Source organism: Pangasianodon hypophthalmus, chromosome 12, assembly GCF_027358585.1.
Source record: "Pangasianodon hypophthalmus isolate fPanHyp1 chromosome 12, fPanHyp1.pri, whole genome shotgun sequence".
Classification (NCBI taxonomy): Eukaryota; Metazoa; Chordata; class Actinopteri; order Siluriformes; family Pangasiidae; genus Pangasianodon; species Pangasianodon hypophthalmus.
In genome coordinates, this window is record NC_069721.1 from 2,648,929 (window position 1) to 2,670,974 (window position 22,046).

At 40.5% G+C, this 22,046-nt stretch overlaps 2 protein-coding genes across 2 annotated transcripts; both read right to left on the bottom strand.

Moving 5' to 3' along the window:
* Nucleotides 1-593: 593 nt before the first annotated feature.
* On the bottom strand, nucleotides 594-4,601 carry LOC113547497 (zinc finger protein ZFP2). The gene is made up of 3 exons (XM_026947865.3): nucleotides 4,288-4,601; nucleotides 2,712-2,911; nucleotides 594-2,608 (listed from the first exon to the last, which is right to left on the bottom strand). Exons 1-3 carry the CDS (start codon nucleotides 4,320-4,322, stop codon nucleotides 1,794-1,796), a joined length of 1,050 nt encoding a protein of 349 aa, XP_026803666.2. The 5' UTR covers nucleotides 4,323-4,601; the 3' UTR covers nucleotides 594-1,793.
* Nucleotides 4,602-11,023: 6,422 nt separating this feature from the next.
* On the bottom strand, nucleotides 11,024-13,324 carry LOC113547499 (zinc finger protein 263). The gene is made up of 2 exons (XM_026947867.3): nucleotides 12,863-13,324; nucleotides 11,024-12,564 (listed from the first exon to the last, which is right to left on the bottom strand). Exons 1-2 carry the CDS (start codon nucleotides 13,056-13,058, stop codon nucleotides 11,888-11,890), a joined length of 873 nt encoding a protein of 290 aa, XP_026803668.3. The 5' UTR covers nucleotides 13,059-13,324; the 3' UTR covers nucleotides 11,024-11,887.
* Between the last annotated feature and the right edge of the window lie 8,722 nt (nucleotides 13,325-22,046).

Below are 22,046 nucleotides of genomic sequence, written 5' to 3' on the forward strand. Positions count from 1 at the left end.
TTTTCAAAATTCTTTTGTATCTGTCTCCTGATACCTTTCGACAGTGCTTGCTTTGTAAGGGCTTTGCAGGACCATGGATTCAGCAGTTCAATGAAATCAAGATGATGTCGAGAAACAGAAACAGAAACAGCTGATCTTTATTTGGGGTGTATGATAATTACCTTTGAACACGGAAGTTTTAATGTCACATTCCCCATTATAAAAAGGTGTTCAAGCAGATTTTTTCTTAAGTTTCTTTCTTTTTTTCTAAAACATGTCTGTTTTTGTTTCACTTGAAAGTTGTTGGTTGCTATATCACATTAAAGGTGGAAAAAGATCTGACATGACATCACAAAACCCTGCAATTTCAACAGGATGTGTAGACTTTTTATATTCACTGTATATAACACCTCTGCCTACTGTTCCAGGAAGAGGAGCATCAGCTTTTATCTAATCTGTCATCAGCACCATAAGATTCATCACGGGAATGAAGTATGAACTTTGTACAGCTCAGAGTTACGTGTGTTACGTGTTTGTAAAGGGATTGCAAAACTGACCTCTTATTGAGTAAAGTTCTTAAAAGAGTTAGGAAACACACTCTTTCAGAAATGAACAGGAAAATCATCAGCTCATCAGCTGGTACACTTCTGTACACTTTTCACCTTTCAATATCAGGTTTTAAACCGATACCTATGCTGCCGATTAAAAGAGTTTAAAAACCCGTCAAATGTTTTATTTGAACTTTTATTCAATAATTGTATCACCAACAATCACATTTTTTGTATTTAATCACCCGGTACACTAAAATTTTGATGTAGCTCTATTAAAGGTGAACTCTTATGAACTCGGCACTATTAGTTATGAAATGAAGTAGTGTTCAAGATTTCTGCCTTTTCAATTAGATCAGTCACCGGGCTTTCTCAATTCTCTCATAAAAAAAAATGCCCCTAGATTGTTTAATGAAAAATGCTAAAATATAGATGTTCAAAAGCTTTTGAATGGAAATGCAATCACAAATGTAATAACCAAATTTATCTAGGATCAAAAATACTTTTTGCAGCTCTGACTAATTTATTTGGAAAATTCTTTTATTAAAACAAAGTCCAGATAATTCAGTAAAAATCCATAATCATCACTATTACGTGTACATAAGCTGTCTTCATACAATCATTTATTCTCTCTTTATTTTCTGAAAATAAGAACAAAATAAATCTCACAAGCATTTCCAGCTTAACATCGATAAGACGATCATCCATACGTCCATGTTGTCCATCTGTGGCTGTAAAACGCGTGTTAAAAGTGCAGATTTTAATTTTTAACAGTGTTATTAATAATCATATAATTTCAAAAGACCTTTTAAAAAACTCCCAAAAAAAATGGGATATTGTCATACAGTAAAACTCACTACTTTATGCATTTGCGGTTTCTGGTTATATTTTTCCTGTCTGTAAAAAATAGGCTCCATTCCCCCAGTTGGAAATGAGCACACTGTGGTCCAATTTTTTCCACAAAATGGCATCTCATGAGGAAAATAATCAACGTTGGGGTGATGTGATGAAGCGACGTTACCGTTACTACCCCAGCTGATTATTTTTCTATAACAGCATGTCCAAATGTGTTTTATTCCTCTTATACCACAGCAATTTGCAACTTTTAAAAATTGCTTGCTTGATGGATGACTTTGTGCACACCCGAGGACTAGCACTTACTCCAGACCTTGTGTTTAGTGCTCCATGTTCTTCCAGCAAGTACATCATGCTCTTATATCATCATGTCAGCTCCACTACTGAATTCCAGATGTTGTCCCTGTAAAGTCAAATGGCCAATCCATGAGAATCTTTCCACAAATTCTGGCGGCGTAATCTGTCTCCTATGTGGATCTTCTGATGCCGCTTGAGGTTCTCGCCCCTGCTGAAGCTCTTGCCGCACTGGACGCAGCAGTAGGGCTTCTCTCCGGTGTGGACCCTTTTGTGCTTCTTCAGGTCTCCTGCTTGGCTAAAGCAGCGGCCGCACACCAGGCAGCGATACGGTTTCTCCCCGGTGTGACACCTCTGATGGATCCGAAGGTTCCCGACACGACTGAAGGTCTTCCCGCAAACCTGACACATGTGGTGCTCCTCGTCTCGCGGACTGTGATGCTGTCTTTCGAGTCCTTGCAGGGAAGACATCGTGCTCCAACTGTTCCCGACACACCTTCCGAGTGTGCTGAGGTTCGACTGGACGTACAGACTCGAGCTGATGTCCTGCCTGATTGTCTGGTCTCTCTGATCCTCACCCATGGTAACCACAACTTGAGGGATCTGTTGTTGTTGTTGTTGTTGTTGGGAACATTCGGATGCAACAGGTTCGGTTTTAATGCCTACGCACGATGAGGCATCAGAAACACAAGTGCCACGTTCCGTTCCTTTAGCGGTGCGGTCCAAATCCGAGGTGTTGACCTGCTCGGTTCTTGGCGTACTCGTATCAGGTAATGTAAGTGCAACTTGCAGGTCACACACCGCCTCAGGTTCTGCATCTGCTTTAACAACCGAATCCTGTTTCAAACAAGAGACATGTTGAGCTTCGGGCATCTGCTGAGGCTCAGTGGATTGGCGGTTGATGGACAAGGAGATGGACGCGAGTCTCGACACTGTAAACGTGAGGAGAAAAAAACAACAGGAAAATGACATTATTAGTAAGAAAAATGTTAAAAAAAAACATCTGACTTTCTCTCCTGAAAGCACGACACTCACCTTCTCGCTCCTTCTCCAGTTTCTTCAGGGCGTCCTGTAATTTCAGGCGCAGTCGCTCGTTCTCCCTCTGCGTCCGAGCTGTTTTCTCCTGATACTCAGACACCGTTTCCCTCACAGCCTCGAGCACCTCCTGCACCGCCGCAGTCAGCAGCTTCACCACACGGCAGTTCAGTCGCTCCAGTTTGGACACATTACTGCTCCTTTGATGAGATAAAGAAAAAAGTTATCCTGTAAACTTACTCCTTACAATTTCTCTTTTTACTTTAGTTAGTGCACTCGGCTCAGCTGGCTGAAAAGAGATGACTCTTTGGCTCCCAAATCGCTCCTTGCTATTTTTTCATTGTTCAGTAAATTCTTAACATACAGAACATAAACACTACAATTTATTACTGTGTTACGTAACTGCGCTGAGAAAGTAAAAATGGGGCGAGATGGTGGTGCAGCGGGTAACACAGCCACCTCACAGCTCCCGGTTTATTGTGAGCTCAGGTTACTGTCTCGGAGGAGTTTCACATGTTCTCCCTACGTCCACGTGGGTTTCCTCTGGGTTCTCCGGTATCCTCACACCTCCCAAAAACATGCGTCTAGGTGAACTGGTGAGTCTAAATTGCCCCTGAGTGTAAAGGAGTGTGTGATTGTGTGTGCATGTGTCCTGTGACAGACTGGAGTCCCATCCAGAGTGTATTCCTGCCTGACGCTCAGTGTTCTCAGGATGGGGTACGGCTCCACCACCCTGATCAGGACAAACCGTTACTGAAGAATAAAGAATGAATGACCAATGACCAATCACTGATTATCAGTGTTTCTTAACAACCAATCACTGATCACCACTGTTCCCAATAACCAATCATTGCTCACCAGTGTTTTCTTAACAATCATTGCTCACCAGTGTTTTCTTAACAACCAATCATTGCTCACCAGTGTTTTCTTAACAACCAATCACTGATCACCATTGTTCCCAATAACCAATCACTGATCACCAGTGTTTTCTTAACAACCAATCACTGATCATCGTTGTTTGTCCACCTTGTGCACTTCTTTGTTCTTTGTTTTAAACTCTCTTCTTGGCAATATTTACGGTAATAAAAGCAAGTTTTTCAATCTCTAAGCGTTTTCCTCGTGTCTAGTTTCCGACTCGTCACTACCACCGCTTCATTTCTCTTGACAGAATTTTGTAAACACTTAAATAGTTCAATTTTTGGTGCCTTGGCTAAAGACTTTTCCTTTCCATAAGGAATAAGTTACAGTCTATTGTTTTGTAAGTGTCTTCAGAAAACCTTCCTTCTCCATGTAAAAACATTTTAATATGCAAATGAACCCGTGATGTCATCGGGCGACTTCTAGGGAGTTTTTGAGCATACTTTCCCCTGAAAACAATGGCCAGCATTCCATTTCTTTCCCTCAAATCTGGGTGAAAAGTGAACAATCGAGCTTCCGGATTAATTAATAACCGGTTTTACACGCAAGAGGGCGAGCAGCGCTCTCAGATATCCCACCTACCGACTCACTGAGCACAGTAAATGAAATCAGCTCAAAGAATGCATGACAGCGGATTAGAAAATAAAACATAAATTACCGAGACAGGCTCTTATCCAGCGCCGCCGTTGCCATGGCAACCGGTTTGTTAATAAAGCGATAATAACGCGTTATAGAGTAAACAAACACGGAAGCAAAACAACAGCAACAACTAATAACCGGTGATTAGTGAAGAGACTTTCACCGCTATGGGTTTAATTAAAAATAAATAAATACATAAATACGAGTCAAATATATTCCCGAGAATATGCCACGTTAATAAACAAATTAATGACTATTTGTTTCGGTTTTTATCGCTGTTATCAGGCACACTCCTCCAGCCACAGTCGCTAGCGAGCTTTTATTTACTTCCGGTATCGCCGCGGATTTCAAAATAAAAGTTCTGAAAGTTGTTGTTTTGCTGCAGCGTTTGTCAGGTGGTCACTGGAGATTTGGATCGATGTAACAATCGATTATTATTGATTTACAGTTGATTATTATCGAAAAAGGACAAACAACTTCGGTATAAAAAAAAAATCATGATTTTAATCCGTAAATCATTTAACAGGCTGGCAAGATGATTTTCTGGCAATTTTACAAACTTTTCGGAGAGTCTTTCTCTACATCATTATCATTCCCACACAAACATTAGGCCTCCTCCAGAACTTTGTGAACAAAGTTAGTCACATGTCGATTAAAATGTATCGAATCAGTGGTATCGTCAAATATTCAGTGGAATCGTCACCTAATTAATGGAAATCAAGGCCTACAGCTTACAGCCCTACTGTTTATCATCACTTCTTCTTCTTCTTTCTCGCCTCTCAATAATTTTCTTAATTAGGCCCCACTTGTTTAATGTTCTATGAGAATTTGTCCATTTCTTGTTTGGATAAAATGTTATTTATTTATTTATTTTTTTTACATTTAAGCTGAACCCTTGTGTTCTGTTCGGAGTAAAAAAAAATTCAAATTCAATTAAATTTTATTTGTATAGCGTTTTTAACAATGGACACTGTCACAAAGCAGATTTATAGAGATATATAAATTCAGGATATAAATTATAAATGAATTTATCCCTAATGAGCGAGCCAGAGGTGACGATGGTGAGGAAAAACTCCCTGAGACGACATGAGGAAGAAACCTTGACAGGAACGAGACTCAAAAGGGAACCCATCCTCATCTGTCTGATAATGGATAGTGCAATTATAAATAATTCACTTCTATAACTGTGTACTACATGGACAAATAGTGCAATTACGCAACCAGTAATTTCATCACAGTTTTTGCAAGAAGTCCGGTTGGTTAAAATCTATCCACCGTCCACTGATGGAGTCCTGAGTACAAAGCGGCACGTGGCAACCGCAGCCCCAAAGCCACCACAGCAATCGCAGTCCCAAGCCATTACAGTACAACTCCATATGAGATCCCCAAGCCATCTCCATAGCACCCAAGTGGAACCATCACCAGCAATCCCAATGATCTTCAGGCCGTCCATGTGGGGCCACCCCCTGCTGCAGCAAGTGATCTCAACCTGATGAGAACTCCAACCAGAAGTAGGGCATCAGGATGGATCAGGCAAGAACATATTTACTCTACATCTGCTTTACTTCTCGTTCATATTTATCTTACACAGGTACACGTGTCCGGGTCATTCTGAGCCGAGAATAAAACAAAAATAAATAAATAAATAAAAGTGGTGAAATATCAATCGACACCAGATGATTACACCAGACAACAAATATTTTGCTACCTGAAAAGTTTTGGGTCTATCATGTGGACCTTGTGCTGCTGAGCTCGAAAATCACCTTGGAAGATTCCTGTCATGTGCCTTTTTTTTTAACTGAAATTGCCTATTTTGTGTTTTCAGTCATTAATTTCAATGCAATAAAGAAATGTTTTCCGGACATGACTGGGCACTTAGATCACATGACGTATGCTAGAAATGCAGCTCGGATACTCCGAGTCCTATTGTTTCAGTTGTGAATAGAAGAGCCGTGCTAAAGTGATGGGCTAAAGTGAAGAGCCGTGCTAAAGTGATGGGCCACGCTGTAAGCATATGGTTTCAGGACAGAAAAGTGTGGAGCATAAAGCACTTGTTAACTCAACAAAGATATTTTTTGCCTCCTCATCCTATAAAACTAAATCTTTATGAAAGCAATGAACAAGGAAAGTAAAGGATTTCAATATTTGAAACAGATGTTTTCCAAAATGACTTATTCCAAGATAAAGGAAGGATTTTTTTTTTGGTCCAGAAATCAAGCAAGTCATCAGCGACAGGTAGTTTGAAGAGCTTCTTCTAGTGGGGCTGGACAGAATTGCACAGAATTGCTTTTCTTGGGAATTAAAGAGCACCAAAACTACATCCAGCTGGATGACAAAATGCTTTCAGCTTACAAAACCACAGGGTTTAACATGTCACTGAAGATTCTCTGCATTCACATTTAGACTTCTTCAACTACAAGGGAAATCAGCAACAAATCATTTCTAGGTCAGCGGAACTAGTTCAATGTGTTTGTACTATCCAGTGTTTCCTCAAATTCCTACAGTCTGAAATTACTGTATATTTGTGTTCAGTTTGAAGAGCTCTGTCATGATCAGCAAAAATGTCTTTTTCATTTAAAAAAAAAAAAATGTTGCCCATGTTATCCAGTCTAATCCATCACTTCTCTCTTGCTGCCTTCTTTCTCTTTCATTCTCTCAGTTTTTATTCTTGGATTGTCATCCTCCCTATTTCTCACTTTCTTGTTCCCTTTCTTTAAATCTTTCCTTTTGTCTTTTCCTTTCACTTCACTTATGAATATTCACACATACAAACTGTTAAACTTTTAAAAAAAACATAAATCAAATATATATATAAATCTAGTCAGTCCACTCCAGTCAGCCAAGAACAGGAATCTGAGGCTATCAAGTTGAAGTTGAAGATTAGAAAAAAAAAAAAAGAAAAAAAAAAACACTTGATCTTTTTCCAGTCTTCAGCTGTCCAGTTTGGGTGAGTCTGTGCCCACTGCAGCCTCAGTCTGGCCATTTTCTTCTGATCTCTCTTATCTACAAGGCGTTTCAGTCCAAAGAACCGTTGCTCACTCATTGTTTTTTCTTTATTGTACTATTCTGTGTAAACTCTAGAGACTGTTGGTTGTGAAAATCCCAGGAGCTCAGCATCTTCTGAAATACTGAAACCAGCCAATCTGGCACCAATAATCATGCCACAGTTGAAGTCACAGATTATCAAATTTTTTTACCCATTCTGATATTTGAAGCTGCTGGTTATTAACTGAAGCTGCTGGCCCGTATCTGCATGATTTTATGCATTGCACTGCTGCCACATGATTGGCTGATTAGGCAACTGCATGAATTTGTAGGTGTACAGATGTTCCTAATAAAATGCTCAGTGACTATATACCACATATATATATATATATATATATATATATATATATATATATATATTGTTTGCTTTGTAACTGTTTCTCCATCGTTTTCAGCTCCTTGCAAGTGCACATGTTTTTATTCAGGCTTTCTTTTATATTGAGTGAGATTAAAAATTACCTTTGAATATACTAATGTAGGAAAAAATATCATTTTGTAAGGATGCGCTCTGAATTTCTGTATCCAGCAGTAGAAAATGATAATGAACGCTGTTTTATTGCTGTTCATATCCACCTCAGCTGTGAAGGTGAAACTTGGTAGAATCCACTTTTATAAGATCGACTTGTTAACATAAAGTTTAACATCATGCCATTTTCCAACACTGACACTGGAATAAGGCAGAAAATACAGCTTTAAAGTCGCTCTAAAGTCAAAAACTTATTCTGGATGCTGGGAGTTTGCAGAATTGACATTTTCCCCATTTAATACACAGTATTTCTGTATTAAACTGATTTGGGGGTGGGGCTACATATGTACTCAGTTTGTAATGTCTTATAGCTTTGGAACAATCACAATGGATGTGAAAATAATTAGAACCTGGGAACTTTAGCCACAGAAGCTGCCCAGTTATTGACCCTATCTGGAAACTAAAAACACTTAATTATCCAATGAACCCTTAAAGACTTTGATACTGAAATCCCACTTATGTGACTAATGTAAGCTAGCTTACTAGCAGTGATATTGGAACATGGGGGCGTGTCCTAAATAGCATATTCATGCTTATTCATAGATGCTGGTGGAGAGTAAAGATGTAGAGATGCTCCTCAGACATTTTTTTTATTTGGCATTAAAAAATTTGAACCCTTTATTATTCTTTAAATAAAATATATTACATAAAAACATTAAATTATATAATACATTACATTATGCAGATAATGTACAGATATTTTTCTGCAGCCACAAAACACACTGAATAATTTATAAACACAGAAGACTGTTATTTGCACTTTTATCCAAAGTGAGAGTTTTATCATGTTGTTTTGTCTCTGAAGACGTGAACACGTCAGTAAGCAACAGGTCGGACGTATTTTTCCTGTCAGAAAAAGAATCGTATATGAACACAAACAATGAGATAAATGTAGTTGCAAATCCATCATCGGATACATAAACCTTCATCTGTACAACGCTTACATTTTAACCAGCATCCAATTACAACAGTAAAACTTAAAACTAGTGTTCATAGAGCTACGTTACACCTACATAAGCCCTTTACGACAACTGATATAAACCTGAATTAACATTCCTAAAGGCTTGCGTGAGCTGTCATAAAGGCTGCGTTCGTCAATTATATCAAGCTGATATAACTCCTGAGTCAAGGTACATGCGTCTCGAATGTCGGAGTCACAACGTTGCTTTTATAATGTGATATAGCAAATGAGGGATTAAATCGTAAATAAGGAACAAGGCTGAGCGCTTCCTCCTATATCTGCAAGGACATTGTTATGAAAATCATGTAATAACAGTAGAGTCGCCTATATTTTCTCAGATACTTTAAAAATCTGTCAAGTGAACTTCATATTCCTGCTCATAAGAATTGTGGCGATGCCCCAGTCCTTAAATACAGTGTGATGCATTTTGTTATTTATGTGATTTTTAAAAATGAGAACCTACAATAATGCTACATTATGATTGCTGGAAATGGGGAATTATTATTATTATTATTATTATTATTAAATATTGTAAATAATATATTAGAAATAATAAAAAATGATTATGCTCAGTAAATGTACGAATTTACATTTATATATTATATTTTAACAATGTCATAACATCTGAATAACAGTTACCGTTGATTTTGTTGACAAAAAATATTCAACCATTTTTCCCCGTAAAAAAAAAAAAATAAATAAATTTGACTTGTACTCAAACTCTATGATGAAACATAATGACATTTTTAAAACAAACCAAAACGATTTGAATATGTCAGAAATGGATGACAAATTTAAAACTTTTTTTTCCCCACCTTTGAGAGATTTTATATGGCAGACGTTTAAAAAACACGAGAACTGTCGCACAACAAAAACAAACTGGTGAAGACGCTACTTCAAGTCTGAAAACATCCCATTTGCCCAGGACTTTTACTAAACCACAGTCTTATCATACAGCGGATGTGATGGCCCCAAAAAAAAAGTATAATCTGCTAATCTGCTATATATCTGCTAACACTGGGCCTCATACTCATCTTTGTGTAACGTTGTGTATAAACGTTTGTGTAAGCCAAACCGAACAAAAAAATTTTTCTCCAGATTCACAAAAATTTCGTAAAAGCTGATTTTCTTCATATTCGCTTGCGTGTGTTGATAAATCACCTGCAAATTACCGGGTGCGTGTGCACACCACAGCTGATTTGCGCTTGGTGACACCCACAATACTCCATAAAAAGACCAAGTTCACAGAGCAGAAAGTGAAAAAAATGATTTGAAATTAAAAAAATTTGTCTTATAATGGATTTGGGTTGACCTGCTTGTTGTCTTTATATATGTAATATTTCCTTAATGCCATTTAGGCCTATGTGAAGCGATGGATCTAAAAAATATTTAATTTGTGTGTGTAATTAAAATAAACAGGCCATTTAAACCTGACAGTGTAATCTGTACTTAAGAACACAGTATTGCAAATTAATAAGATTCAAAACCAATCAGTCGAGGCTTACATCAGTCTATGTGTAAATTTACACACACTCAGGAACACGAGTAGGATACGAACGTTTTTTTAGGCCCAATATTTGTACAGTGTTACATTTCACACTTTGTTGTAGGCCTAGTTCATCTTTTTTTCACTCAAAATTTTCAGCCTTGGTCAAAAAGTGTTGTTTTGTGAACTCAAAACATTGATTTACCTAGATAGAACGCTAGAACGCACTGCGAACACGAGTCAAAACATTAAAGGTATGAAATGGGGGAAGGGGGCGGAGCTTCCAGAGAGTGTCAGTTAATATGCGCAGATGCTGATTGGCTCGTCTGCTGTTTGTATCATGAAATAAAGACTGCTCTTTTGCTGTATTTTGGAGTACGTCTTTTAAATTCATTCTCCGTGTTTTCCACATCACCCCTCACTGCTCCACAGTTTGAACACCCCTGTTATGAGATACTTACTTGAGATCGATATCTCCGATTAACATAGCTATGCTAACGGTAACATAGATACCCAGCCACGCTTCCAACTTTTTCAGCTGCTATGATGATATTTGTGTCATAAAATGTTTTGGTCACCAGAAAAAAAAAAGTTTTTTGATGTCTGTCATGTTAGGCTAATATAATACTAGCTAGCTAGAACTAGCATGCCTAATAACCAAAGTTACTGAAATGTATTTCCTTTTATTAAGTTTTATTAAATCGTCTTTGTGTGTTACAGACAGTCGCAGCCGTGGGTTCGTTTCAGCCACCTTTAATTAGCCAAAGAACATCAGAGAAGAAGAGACTTTAAAACATTGGTAAATGCAAAAATTTTCATAAAAGATGTATTAATAATGCTCAAACGTTAATAACCGTTAATGTTTAGAATTTAATTTACAGTTTACGAGATTTTTCTGCGGTGAGGTTTCGTTACATCACTGAGCTACGAAGTCAGCTTGTCGTATGTAAGTCGGCGTAACGAGAACATTGACACGTGAAGAGTCTCACGTGGAAAACTGCAAACGTTAAACCTCGATGAGTTTTCTGCATTTTTCAAACTGCTAGCTATCAACGATTTTTAGTAATGAGGTGTCACTAATGTTTTAAATCAAGTAGCTTGACTTAACATACACAAACAATATTAAAAAAGTTTTTAAAGAGCAGCGCTTCTTCTTCAGCCGAATTAACGCCATTGGACATTTTTTGTGCAAGATCACTTGTACGTACGTAGAAATATAGCACACGTGCAAACTTCTGTGCATCCAAGTTTGAGCTTAAGGCGCCAAATAGTTTCAGAATGTATAATAATGACCTTATATCAACAACAACAAAAAAAATCGGTGTCACGTAGCGTTAAAATGAAAGACCACAGTTTTGTTAGAATAAGGTTTTATACATGCAGGCTTGTGACCGTTGTCAGGAAGGGCTTATGTAGGTGTTATGTAGCCTTGTGAACACTGTGTTAAGGTTTTACGTGTTAAGAAACACGATCACAATTTGTGAGCTTTGAACGAATTTTCAGCATCAGAACAGTGCAGTGGGCGGAGCCAGAACGAAAAAAGTGACACAAACTTGACTGGATTTGCAGTTTACGGTTACTTTTGACACTTCGAGGTTCCTTCAGAGTTCCATGTTCCTCCGGGCGACGGTGACGTGTCGGCCCGTGTGGACCATCTGATGCTTCTTCAGATGGCTGGACTGGCAGAAGCTCTTGCTGCACTGCGGGCACTGGTACGGCCTCTCGCCCGTGTGCACGCGCTTGTGTTTCTGCAGGTTTCCGCTGTGGCTGAAGCGCCGGCCGCAGTGCGAGCACGTGTACGGCTTCTCCCCCGTGTGGCAGCGCTGGTGGATGCGGAGGTTGGCGAGTCGGTTAAAGTTTTTCCCACACAGAAGGCAGACGTGGCGCTCGTCCCGGCTCTGCTGTCTCCAGCCGTCTTCCTCGAAGGGGAAATGCTCCACGAAGGTGTCCAGAGTGTCCGCGTTGTTGCAGGGAGGCGCTGCAGGGAAGTCCGGCTCGCTCTGAGACGCGTGGTACTGCAAATGTGCGCAGGGGAAGTAGGTGTTTTGGAGAACGGGTTCCAGCACGGGTTCCTCTGCAGCTGGATAGTCTGACTGTTCCATTTCAGTTTTTATTTCGGCGGGAAACAAACCGTTTTGCGCGTCATTGGGAGGTTCCTCTTTGAAACACGGCTTGTCTTTCGGTGCCATCGTGTCCGACTGACGACTGCATGACGGTTTCTTCTGGCCAGACGAAGTGGGAGGAGGAGAAACAGTGAGCTGGGCAGTGATGTGGGAAACTAAATACACATGGATGAGGGGAAGATGGGGGGAAAAAAAAAAACAGAAGTAAGACAGAGACAAAAGTATACATCATTCGCTTGCATAGTCATTAAAGGACCTGGAGATCCAGGAGTCTGGACCTGGAGTTTAAGAGCTTATGGTTTATCTAGAACCCTAATCTTAATAAGGAAACTCTATTATAGGGTTCTGCATAGACCCCCCACATGGACAAGCTGGAGAACCCGCACGCGCGCCTGATGCAGTGTAGACAGAGACAGGAATGGAAACCAGGGGGTGCCAATACTTTGTGCGTACCTGCGGTGTCCCTGTCCAGCTGGTCCTGCAGCTCCTGCACTCTCCTCCGCAGTCTCTCGTTCTCCCTCTGCGTCTGCGCGCTCTTCTCCTCGTACTCCCGCACCGTGTCCCGCACCGCCTCCAGCACGCGCTGCACCGCCGCCGTCAGCAGCTCGCTCACGCGCTCGTTCAGCCGCTCCGCTTTAGACATCTCCATCCCCGCACAAATAAACAAACAAACAAACAAACAAAAACCCACCGATTCGTGTTGCCGGAGAAATATGTAAATATAGATGTATTTATTTCACTCCGGAGTTTAACGCAGCTGGCTCGAGACTGGAAAATAAGAGTACTGGTTTTCACATACGATGGCACGTGCGTTGTTTTGAAAAAGACACAAAAATACAGTCGTTTTATTTATCACTAAATCTTTACGACTGACGCATTTCGGCGGAGCTTGTTATTGTCGGCATCCAGGAACACTTCCGGGTAAGCGTGCTGGATTGTGTGTCATAATAAAAGTCTAAAGCTGCCTTGCAAGTGGCGCAGTTTCCATTGGCGTGGCCAGTGTCACCCACAGCCTGAATCATGGCCACCCCTCTGGCCACCCCAGTAACACATTATTATTATTATTATTATTATTAGTAGTAGTAGTAGTAGTAGTAGTCAGTGAATGCGTGTGTGAGTGTGTGTATCTTGCACCCAGTGTTTCCAGGAGAAGCTCTGGATCCACAGGATAAGGCACTTACTGAAGATGAATGAATTATTTGTCAGTGTGGTTACTAATGTCATAAGAAGCGAAACTGAACGACTTGCGAAATCTGGCGGTGATAGATTTATATAAATAAATGAATAATAATGGAACGCACACTACAGCATCTCTGGCAAATTTTGAACGCTCATTTCATCATTGTCCAAAGGCGAGGACTGTCAACGAGTGTAATGATCCACAGGCACAAGCAAGCTTAACTAGCTAACACATTTAACACAATAGCTAACCATTTTCCCCACCGATCATAGCAAACATTGGTCAAACTGTTTTACAGGAATGATATTCATTAGCTGGAGGTATAATTTTGGATTCCATCAGTTTGTTGTTAGTCACTTTTAGATAATGATATTGAATTAGTAACACTAATGTACTTCATAAGATGTAGTCTACTGTTATGTTAGCTATGACTGTTTGTAGCTTTCCGGAAGACAAACAAATATTGCTTACACATAGGGGGTGCCATTTTATATAATTTTCTATGGATGTTGTTACGTTCTGGGGTATGTTCGCGTGTTTTTTGTGTTTTGTTCTCTCCCCCTTTTCTCTCGCCCTCCCTCTCTTTCTCTCTCTCTCTGCAGCGGTCGCCCCATTGGATAACGTTCCTGTCTGTCTCAATTAACCCCGCTGATGTCATCGACCGTGACATCCAATCAGCCTCTGACCCCGCCTATTTAAAACCCGCTGCCATTCATTCAGAAGAAGTTGTTGTTGTCCTGGTTACGTTAAACTAAAATGCTGTTGTGTCTCTGTTTGTTCTGTGTTGAGTTACGCTGCCTTACTGTGTTTGTCCTTGTATGTCATTTGTTCCATGTTTCCCCGCTTTGTGATAGTCACGTGTTTGTATGGTAAATTTGTTGTTTGTTACCCTAGTTGTGACTCTGTTTGTGTTGGGGAAAAGGGGACAGGTAAGTACGTCACGTGACATACATGGTGCAGCACGCAGGAGGTCCGTTTGTATTAGACACACTAGGTTAGGAGCGAGCACCACCCTCTGTACTTTTGGTTTGGCTAGTTAGTATAGGTAGTTAGAGCGTCCTGGACGCTGAAGATTTACTTTCTATCTTTGTTTGTAGTTAGGTTAGAGGGCTAAATAGGTAGATTGGTTTTGTTTTGTTCATTTCTTTGCTTTGGTGCCGCTCGCGTCCCTTTTTCCCCTTTTGTGTCCTTCTCTGTATTACTGTAAATAGTTGTAAATATAACCACTCTCACCCAACACTACACACTTCACTTGTATATTGATAAATAAATCACGTGGATTGTTTTTGCACTTCTGGTCACTGGTCCGTGATTACCCGCACACCACTCATATTTTAATAATCCAATAAGTGTTATTCCCCATGTACCCCTAGACTAATTGGGGTTGTAACAGATGTGGATTATTATTTTACCCCATTTTAGATTGCTACCTCAATAAAGTCATTGGCTACATTTACATGCACATCAATATTCCAATATTAATCGGAATTTAGCAATATTCTAATTAGTATTGAGTCATGGAAACACCGCAATCCGACTGCCCGATTCAGATTAAGGCAATATTCTGATTCCCCAAATTCCGATTCCCACCCCTGTAATATGCCTGTTTTTTATTCGGAAATGTGTTGCATGTAAACACCTTATTCAGAAAATCCACTGAAAGGAGATACAGTATATGTGCATGCTCAGCCCACAAGGAATTGAGGGTGTTATCAGATGCGTAGCTGTAGGCTAGGTATTTAGGAACGGAAACTCAGGCAATCTTACAACAACCATGTAAACAGGAATATTCCGATGCCTGTACGCATGTAAACATCGTATTCGGAATCTGACTGCAGCCCAAATATACACCTTAAGCGGAATTTGATGTGCATGTAAACGTAGTCATTGTGTCTGACCTGGCCATGACATTGTAACAGGTCTGACCTCACCCCTGCTTACCCCATGTCCTTGAGTAAATGTATTTTTGTAGGATAGTAGCATCTCAAGCTGAAGATATAGCTCTAAACAGAAGTCAATAGAGTGATCTTGTGAACTCTTGACACATTCACTGTACACAGCTACACAATGTGCCATGCACTTAGACGTTATCTTGAAGAACTCCACACATGTTTAGTAGCCACAAAAACAGCTTTTCAAGGCAGAAACTTTAATGACTTGGAGTCCAGTCATTGTCTTGCGGAACACTTCCATCTATTAATAATTATTTGAGACAGTGTAAATGCTCAGGTCTTGCACTTAGTATAATGGTAGTAAGTGTAATAGTCTACCTTGAAAAGACAAAAAAATTAGCCTAGAATCAGTTTTCATATTCTTTAAAGGTGATGGTGGACTGATTGGCACAGTTGGGGACCTGCATGATGCCATGAGGGAATTATACCTTCAGATTCGCTACCAGTCATTCAGACCAGAGGACAATCAAGGTATGTTTGTATTAAGCAAAGTGGTTCTCAAAGTGGGTTATGGGGACCCCCAGGGATCCATCTACCATAGCCAGGGGGGTGAATCTGAAGACATAATTCTCTCATAATTCTTTCATGGCATCAGAGAATTTTTTATTTAGTTACAGTGGTGAAAATGATAAGCAGAGTTATTATATTAACTATTATGATTGTATAGATGTTAGCCTCTTTGACTGGTCACTTGAATTGCTTGAGTTTCATCCAGACCTCAATATCTAAAAAACAAGTAGGCCAGTAAACAATGTGTAATACCCTGGATTTGATGCTTAGAATCTATAAGGTGATGAGGTTCTAAACCCATCTCCAGCCTCTTCTCCTAAATACTGCATGGTATCTTATAACCGCAGAACAACTTTCCCAATGAAGAGAAGCTGGCATGGCATGGGTTTCCATTGCAAATATTCTTGGCATCAGCCTTTCAACTCTTTCAAGAAGACAACCTGTCTTTGGGTTATTTGCAAATTAGGATGCGATCCCACAGGAATTATTTTCTAAAATTTTTGTACTTTTGGCCACTACAGTATGCCAGTAGCATATTTACAGATCCTTAATAAGCATTGGAAAACTGGTCCATTTTCACTGAAATGTGCCCAACAGACGACCCTCTTCCAGTTATCAAGAGCTTGTTTTGGACGTAATATTAGCCAAAATAATGGATGACAAGACAGATTTTTTAAAACTTTGCATTAAGCAAATGCAATACTAAGTACTCTATTAACTCAGATATTCATGTGTGAACATCTGCTGGCTTGTTTTGTTTTGCTCTTGTTCCTTAATCAGTCAAGTTACCAGATTGTTGTCAGCTGCCTGAATATTGTAATATTTCCCTTACAATATTGAATTTTGTGTCTTGTCCATGTGGTGATAAGTATTTTTTTTCTAAATGCTAACATTTATCTTTTTGTCCTCTTCCTAGGCATACACTCATTGTCCACTTGAACACCTGTACACCTGCAAATTCATACAGTTATATAATCAGCCAATCATGTGGCAGCAGCGCAATGCAAAAAAATCATGCAGACACAGGTCAAGAGCTTCAGTTAATATTCATATCAAACATCAGAATGAAGAAAAAGTGTGATCTCTGTGACTTTAACCATGTCATGGTTGTTGGTACCAGACGGGCTGGTTTGAGTATTTCATGAACTGCTGATCTCTTGGGATTTTTACACACAACAGTCTCTACAGTTTACACAGAATGGTGCGAAAAACAAAAAGCATTGAGTGAGCAACAGTTCTGTGAAAAAACCTTGTTGATAAGAAAGGACTGAGGAAAATGACAAGATTGGTTTGAGGTGCCAGGAAGGATATAGTATTTCAAATAATCACTCTTTACAACCGTGGTGAACAGAAAAGCATCTCAACAAGCACAAAACATTATACCTTGAGGTGGATGGGCTACAACAGCAGAAGACCACATTGGGTTCCACTATTGTCAGCCAAGAACAGGAATCTGAGGCTCAGATATATGACTTGGATTTGCATGTTTTCCCTGTACTTCAGGGGTTTTATGGTAGTCCTGTTTCCTTCCCCCAGTCCAAAGACATGGGTTATAGGCCGACTGGCATCTCTAAATTGTCCATAGTGTGTGAATGAGTGTCTGAGTGTGTGTGCGATTGTGCTCTGCCATGGGTTGGCACCCCTTCCAGACTGGACCCTGCCTTGTGCCCCGAGTCGCCTGGGATAGGCTCCAGGCTCGCCATACAGTAAATGGACGAATGGATGGATTTGGTTGCATATCCCTTGCTTGCAATAACTGTGCAATAACCATGCAAGCCCAAGCCATGACACTACCTCCACCATGTTTCACAGATGAGCTTTTAGATCATGAGCAGATCCTTCCTTTCTCCATACTTTGGCTATTCCATCACTTTGGTAGAGGTTAATCTTGGTTCCAGAACTTTTGTGGCTCATCTCTGTATTTCTTTGTGAATTCCAATTTGGCCTTCTGATTCTTACTGCTGATGAGTGGGTTTGCATCTTGTGGCCTCTATATTAATGCTCTCAAAGTCTTCTTTGAACGGTGGATTGTGATACCCTCACCCCTGCCCTGTGGAGGTTGTTGATGATGTCACTGATTGCTGTTGGAAACTTCTGCACAAGATCCTCGCAAGGTCCACAACATCTTTTCTTCACTACTCAACCCACCAGCTCCTCCTGCTCCAACCTCCCTTGCTGCTGAAGACTTTGCCACCTTTTATGATGGGAAGATTTAAACTTCACTTCTATCCCAACTCCTACACTATACACTCAGGATTCCCCTTCTATTTCGCTGGCATATTTTTCTAAACTAGCAACAGAAGAGATCCTGCAAGTCATCTTGTCCTGCAATCCCACTACCTGCCCATTGGATCCAATCCCTTTCACAATGCTCAGACCATCTCACAAGAACTCCTCCCCTTCATCACCATTATCATCAATGGCTCCATAACATCTGGTCATGTACCAACCTCATTCAAGAGAGCAAGAGTTATTCCCATCCTGAAGAAACCCACTCTGGATCCCTCTGACATCAGCAACTACCAACCAGTATCACTTCTCTCTTTTCTTTCTAAAATCCTCGAATGAACTGCCTACAATCAACTGTCTCTCTATCTCTCACAGAACAACCTCCAAGATCCTAACAAGTCTGGCTTCAAAGCGGCACATCCCACAGAATCTGCCCTTTTGGCTGTCACTGAGAAGCTACATGCTGCTAGATCAGCCAAACTGTCATCAGTCCTCATCCTCATCCGACATTTCAGCAGCGTTTGACACAGTGAACCACAAGACTCTCTTGTCCAACCTCATGAGTCTTGGAATTCGTGGTGCAGCATTGCAGTTGTTTGCTTCCTACCTGGAAGTTAAGTCATATCAAGTGACATGGAGGGGCTCCACATCTGCTCCCTGCAGGCTCTCCACTGATGTCCCACAAGGCTCAGTACTCGGTCCTCTTCTGTTCTCCTTCTATACTCAATCTCTTGGTGCGGTCATATCCTCACATGGGTTTTCATCCCACTGCTATGCAGATGACACTCAACTCATCCTCTCCTTCCCTCCCTCAGACACTCATGTTTCCACTCAGATCTCAGCATGTCTGGCAGACACCTCATCATGGATGAAGGCTCATCGGCTGAAACTTAATCCCAGCAAAACTGAACTGCTGTTCATCCCAGGAGATTCATCCCCAACTCTCTGATCTCACCTTCAGTTACTGCACGCAGCCTTGGGGTTACTATGGACAATCAACAGACCTTTTCATCTCACATTGCTAATCTGACATGCTCTCTTTATAACATCAGAAGGATTCATCCATTTCTATCCACACAGGCCACACAGGTGCTTGTTCAGCCCCTTGTCATTTTGACACTGGACTACTGCAACTTGCTCCTGGCAGATCTGCCTCTGAAGTGAAGTGAAGTGACTTGTGGCCAAGTATGGTGACCCATACTAGGAATTTGTGCCCTGAATTTAACCCATCCAAGTGAACACACACACACTGTGAACACACACCCGGAGCAGTGGGCAGCCTTTTTTTTGCTGCGGCGCCCGGGGAGCAGTTGGGGGTTCGGTGCCTTGCTCAAGGGTCTCACCTCGAGTCGTGGTATTGAGGGTGGGAGAGAGCGCTGGTCATTCACTCCCCCAACCTACAATCCCTGCCGGACCTGAGACTCGAACCCACAACCTTCAGGTTCACCTTCGGGTTGCAAGTCCGACTCTCTATCCATTAGGCCACGACTGCTCCCTCTGATCCTCTAGCACTGATGAACTGGTCCAACCATCTCCCAGCATACAAAGAAGGCATGCCTCAAGACTCTTCTCTGTTCTGACACCTAGGTGGTGGAATGAACTTCCCCTAGATGTCCGAACAGCTGAGTCACTGGCAGTCTTAAGACCTAAGACGTCTAAAGACCCGCCTATTCCTAAAGTACTTAAATTAGCACTTAAAAAACACTTTGTGTTGTCTGTGTGCTTTTTAATATATTACCTCCCCAACAGAGTTTTTAGACTGATGATATTCTTAGTCTGTGACCTAGTGAACCAGTATCAGACTTCAAAGCACTTCTGTAAATTGCTTTGGATAAGGGCATCTTTCAAATGCCATAAATGTAAATGTAAATGTTGTTTTGGGGTTTTTCTTCACAGCTCTCACAATGTTTCTGACATCCTTGGCTGACCCAATCAATGTTACTCAGTACACCAGTGGTTTCTTTCTTTTTCAGGACACTCCAAATTGTTGTATTGGCTTCAAAATGGCTTGCATTTCTCCCATACACAGCTTTCTGATCTTCATGTTGGCTTATCCTTTTTAACAACAAATGCAGTCTTCACATGTGAAACTGAGGGCTAAAACCAAGAGTAGATGTTGAGAGCTATTTATTGTTTAAACAATCAAACTAACAGGACACACCAGGGTAACAAGAACCACGTGTCTGTCACATGTTCCAATATTTTTGCTCACCTACAAATTGGGTGGTAACCATAATTTTAATACTTGGATGAAAATCCTTTGCAGTCAATGGCTGCCTGAAGTCTGGAGCCCATGTTCTAAAAACTCAAATTCTGAGTTTCCTCCCTGGAGATGCTTTGCCAGGCCTTCACTGCAGCCACCTTCAGTTGCTGCTTGTTTGTGGGTCTTTCTGCCTTCAGTCTTGTCTTCAGTAAGTGAAAAGCATGCTCTATTGGGTTGAGATCAGACGGCTGACTTGGCCATTGAATAATATTCCATTTCTTTGCCTTCAAAAAGTCTTGAGTTGCGTGCGCAGTATGTTTAGGGTCATTATCCACCTGCTCTGTGAAGCAGCGTCCTATCATTTTTGTAGCATTTGGCTGAATGTGAGCAGAGAGTACAGCCCTATACACCTCAGAATTCATCTTGCTACTTCTGTCAGCAGTCACATCATCAATAAACACCAGTGAGCCCGATCCATTGGCAGCCATACATGCCCATGCCCGTTCCATTGCCATTTGACACATGATGTGGTATACTTTGGACCATGAGCTGTTCTTTCACCATACTTTTCTCTTCCCATCATTCTGGTACAAGTTAATCTTGGTTTCATCAGTCAAAAGAATCTTATTCCAGAACATGGGAGGTTTTTTTTAGATGTTTTCTGGCAAAGTCTAATCTGTAAAACCTCTGTATTTACATTCATGAAGGTGTCTCTTACTACCTTCTCCAGAGTATTCTCGACTTCGTTTGATGTTGTGAAAGGGTTTTTCTTCACCAAGGAAAGGATTCTGTGATCATTGACTTTAGTTGTCTTCCCTGGTCTTCCAGGCCTTTCGAAGTTGTTGAGCTCACCAGTGCTTTCTTTCTTTTTAAGAATGTACCCAACTGTTGATTTGGCCACACCTAAGGTTTTTGCTATCCCTCTTATAGATTTATGTTGTTTCTTCAGCCTAATGATGGCCTCCTTCACTTGCATTGAGATCTCCTTGGACTTCATATTGGTAGCTCCAGTCAAACAGCTGCCAAATACCAACTCAATACCTGATATCAACTCCAAACCTTTTATCTGCTTCATTTGTCTTGAAGTAACGAGGGAATGGACCACAACTGGTCAATTAACTTCTTATCAGTCAGTTTTCCAAATACCTTTGAGCCCCTGAAGATGGAAGTACTTTGCTTAAAATGGCTGTAATTCCTAAATGGTAAATGCCATATTTTTGCGGAACCTCTTAAAATAAAGCTGAAAGTCTACACTTCAATCACATCTTGATTGTTTTATTTCAAATCCATTGTGGTGGTGTATAAAGGCAAAATCACAAAAACTCTGTCACTGTCCAAATACTTCTGGACCATATATACATGTACACACATATATATGCATATATATTTATATATATGATCAAATCCGCAAATTGCACTTCTTTCTGTGGGATAAATCTCTGGAGATACTGTATACTCTGCTAGGAACTCAATAACTTCCCTAAAAATTCCCTAAAGCTTTGCATGTTCGACATCCTATTAAATGTTATCTATAATTTATTGCTCTGCATTTTAAATTTGGCC

Bases quoted from the DNA above. Each gene is read 5' to 3' on its own strand.
- LOC113547497 (XM_026947865.3), bottom strand. From the start codon at position 4,322: ATGGCAACGGCGGCGCTGGATAAGAGCCTGTCTCG. The intron at 2,912-4,287 runs GTAATTTATGTT...ATCTCATCAAAG, and splicing joins CTGGATAAGAGCCTGTCTCG to GAGCAGTAATGTGTCCAAAC. The intron at 2,609-2,711 runs GTGAGTGTCGTG...TCACGTTTACAG, and splicing joins ACTGGAGAAGGAGCGAGAAG to TGTCGAGACTCGCGTCCATC.
- LOC113547499 (XM_026947867.3), bottom strand. From the start codon at position 13,058: ATGGAGATGTCTAAAGCGGAGCGGCTGAACGAGCGCGTGAGCGAGCTG. The intron at 12,565-12,862 runs GTACGCACAAAG...ATGTGTATTTAG, and splicing joins GCTGGACAGGGACACCGCAG to TTTCCCACATCACTGCCCAG.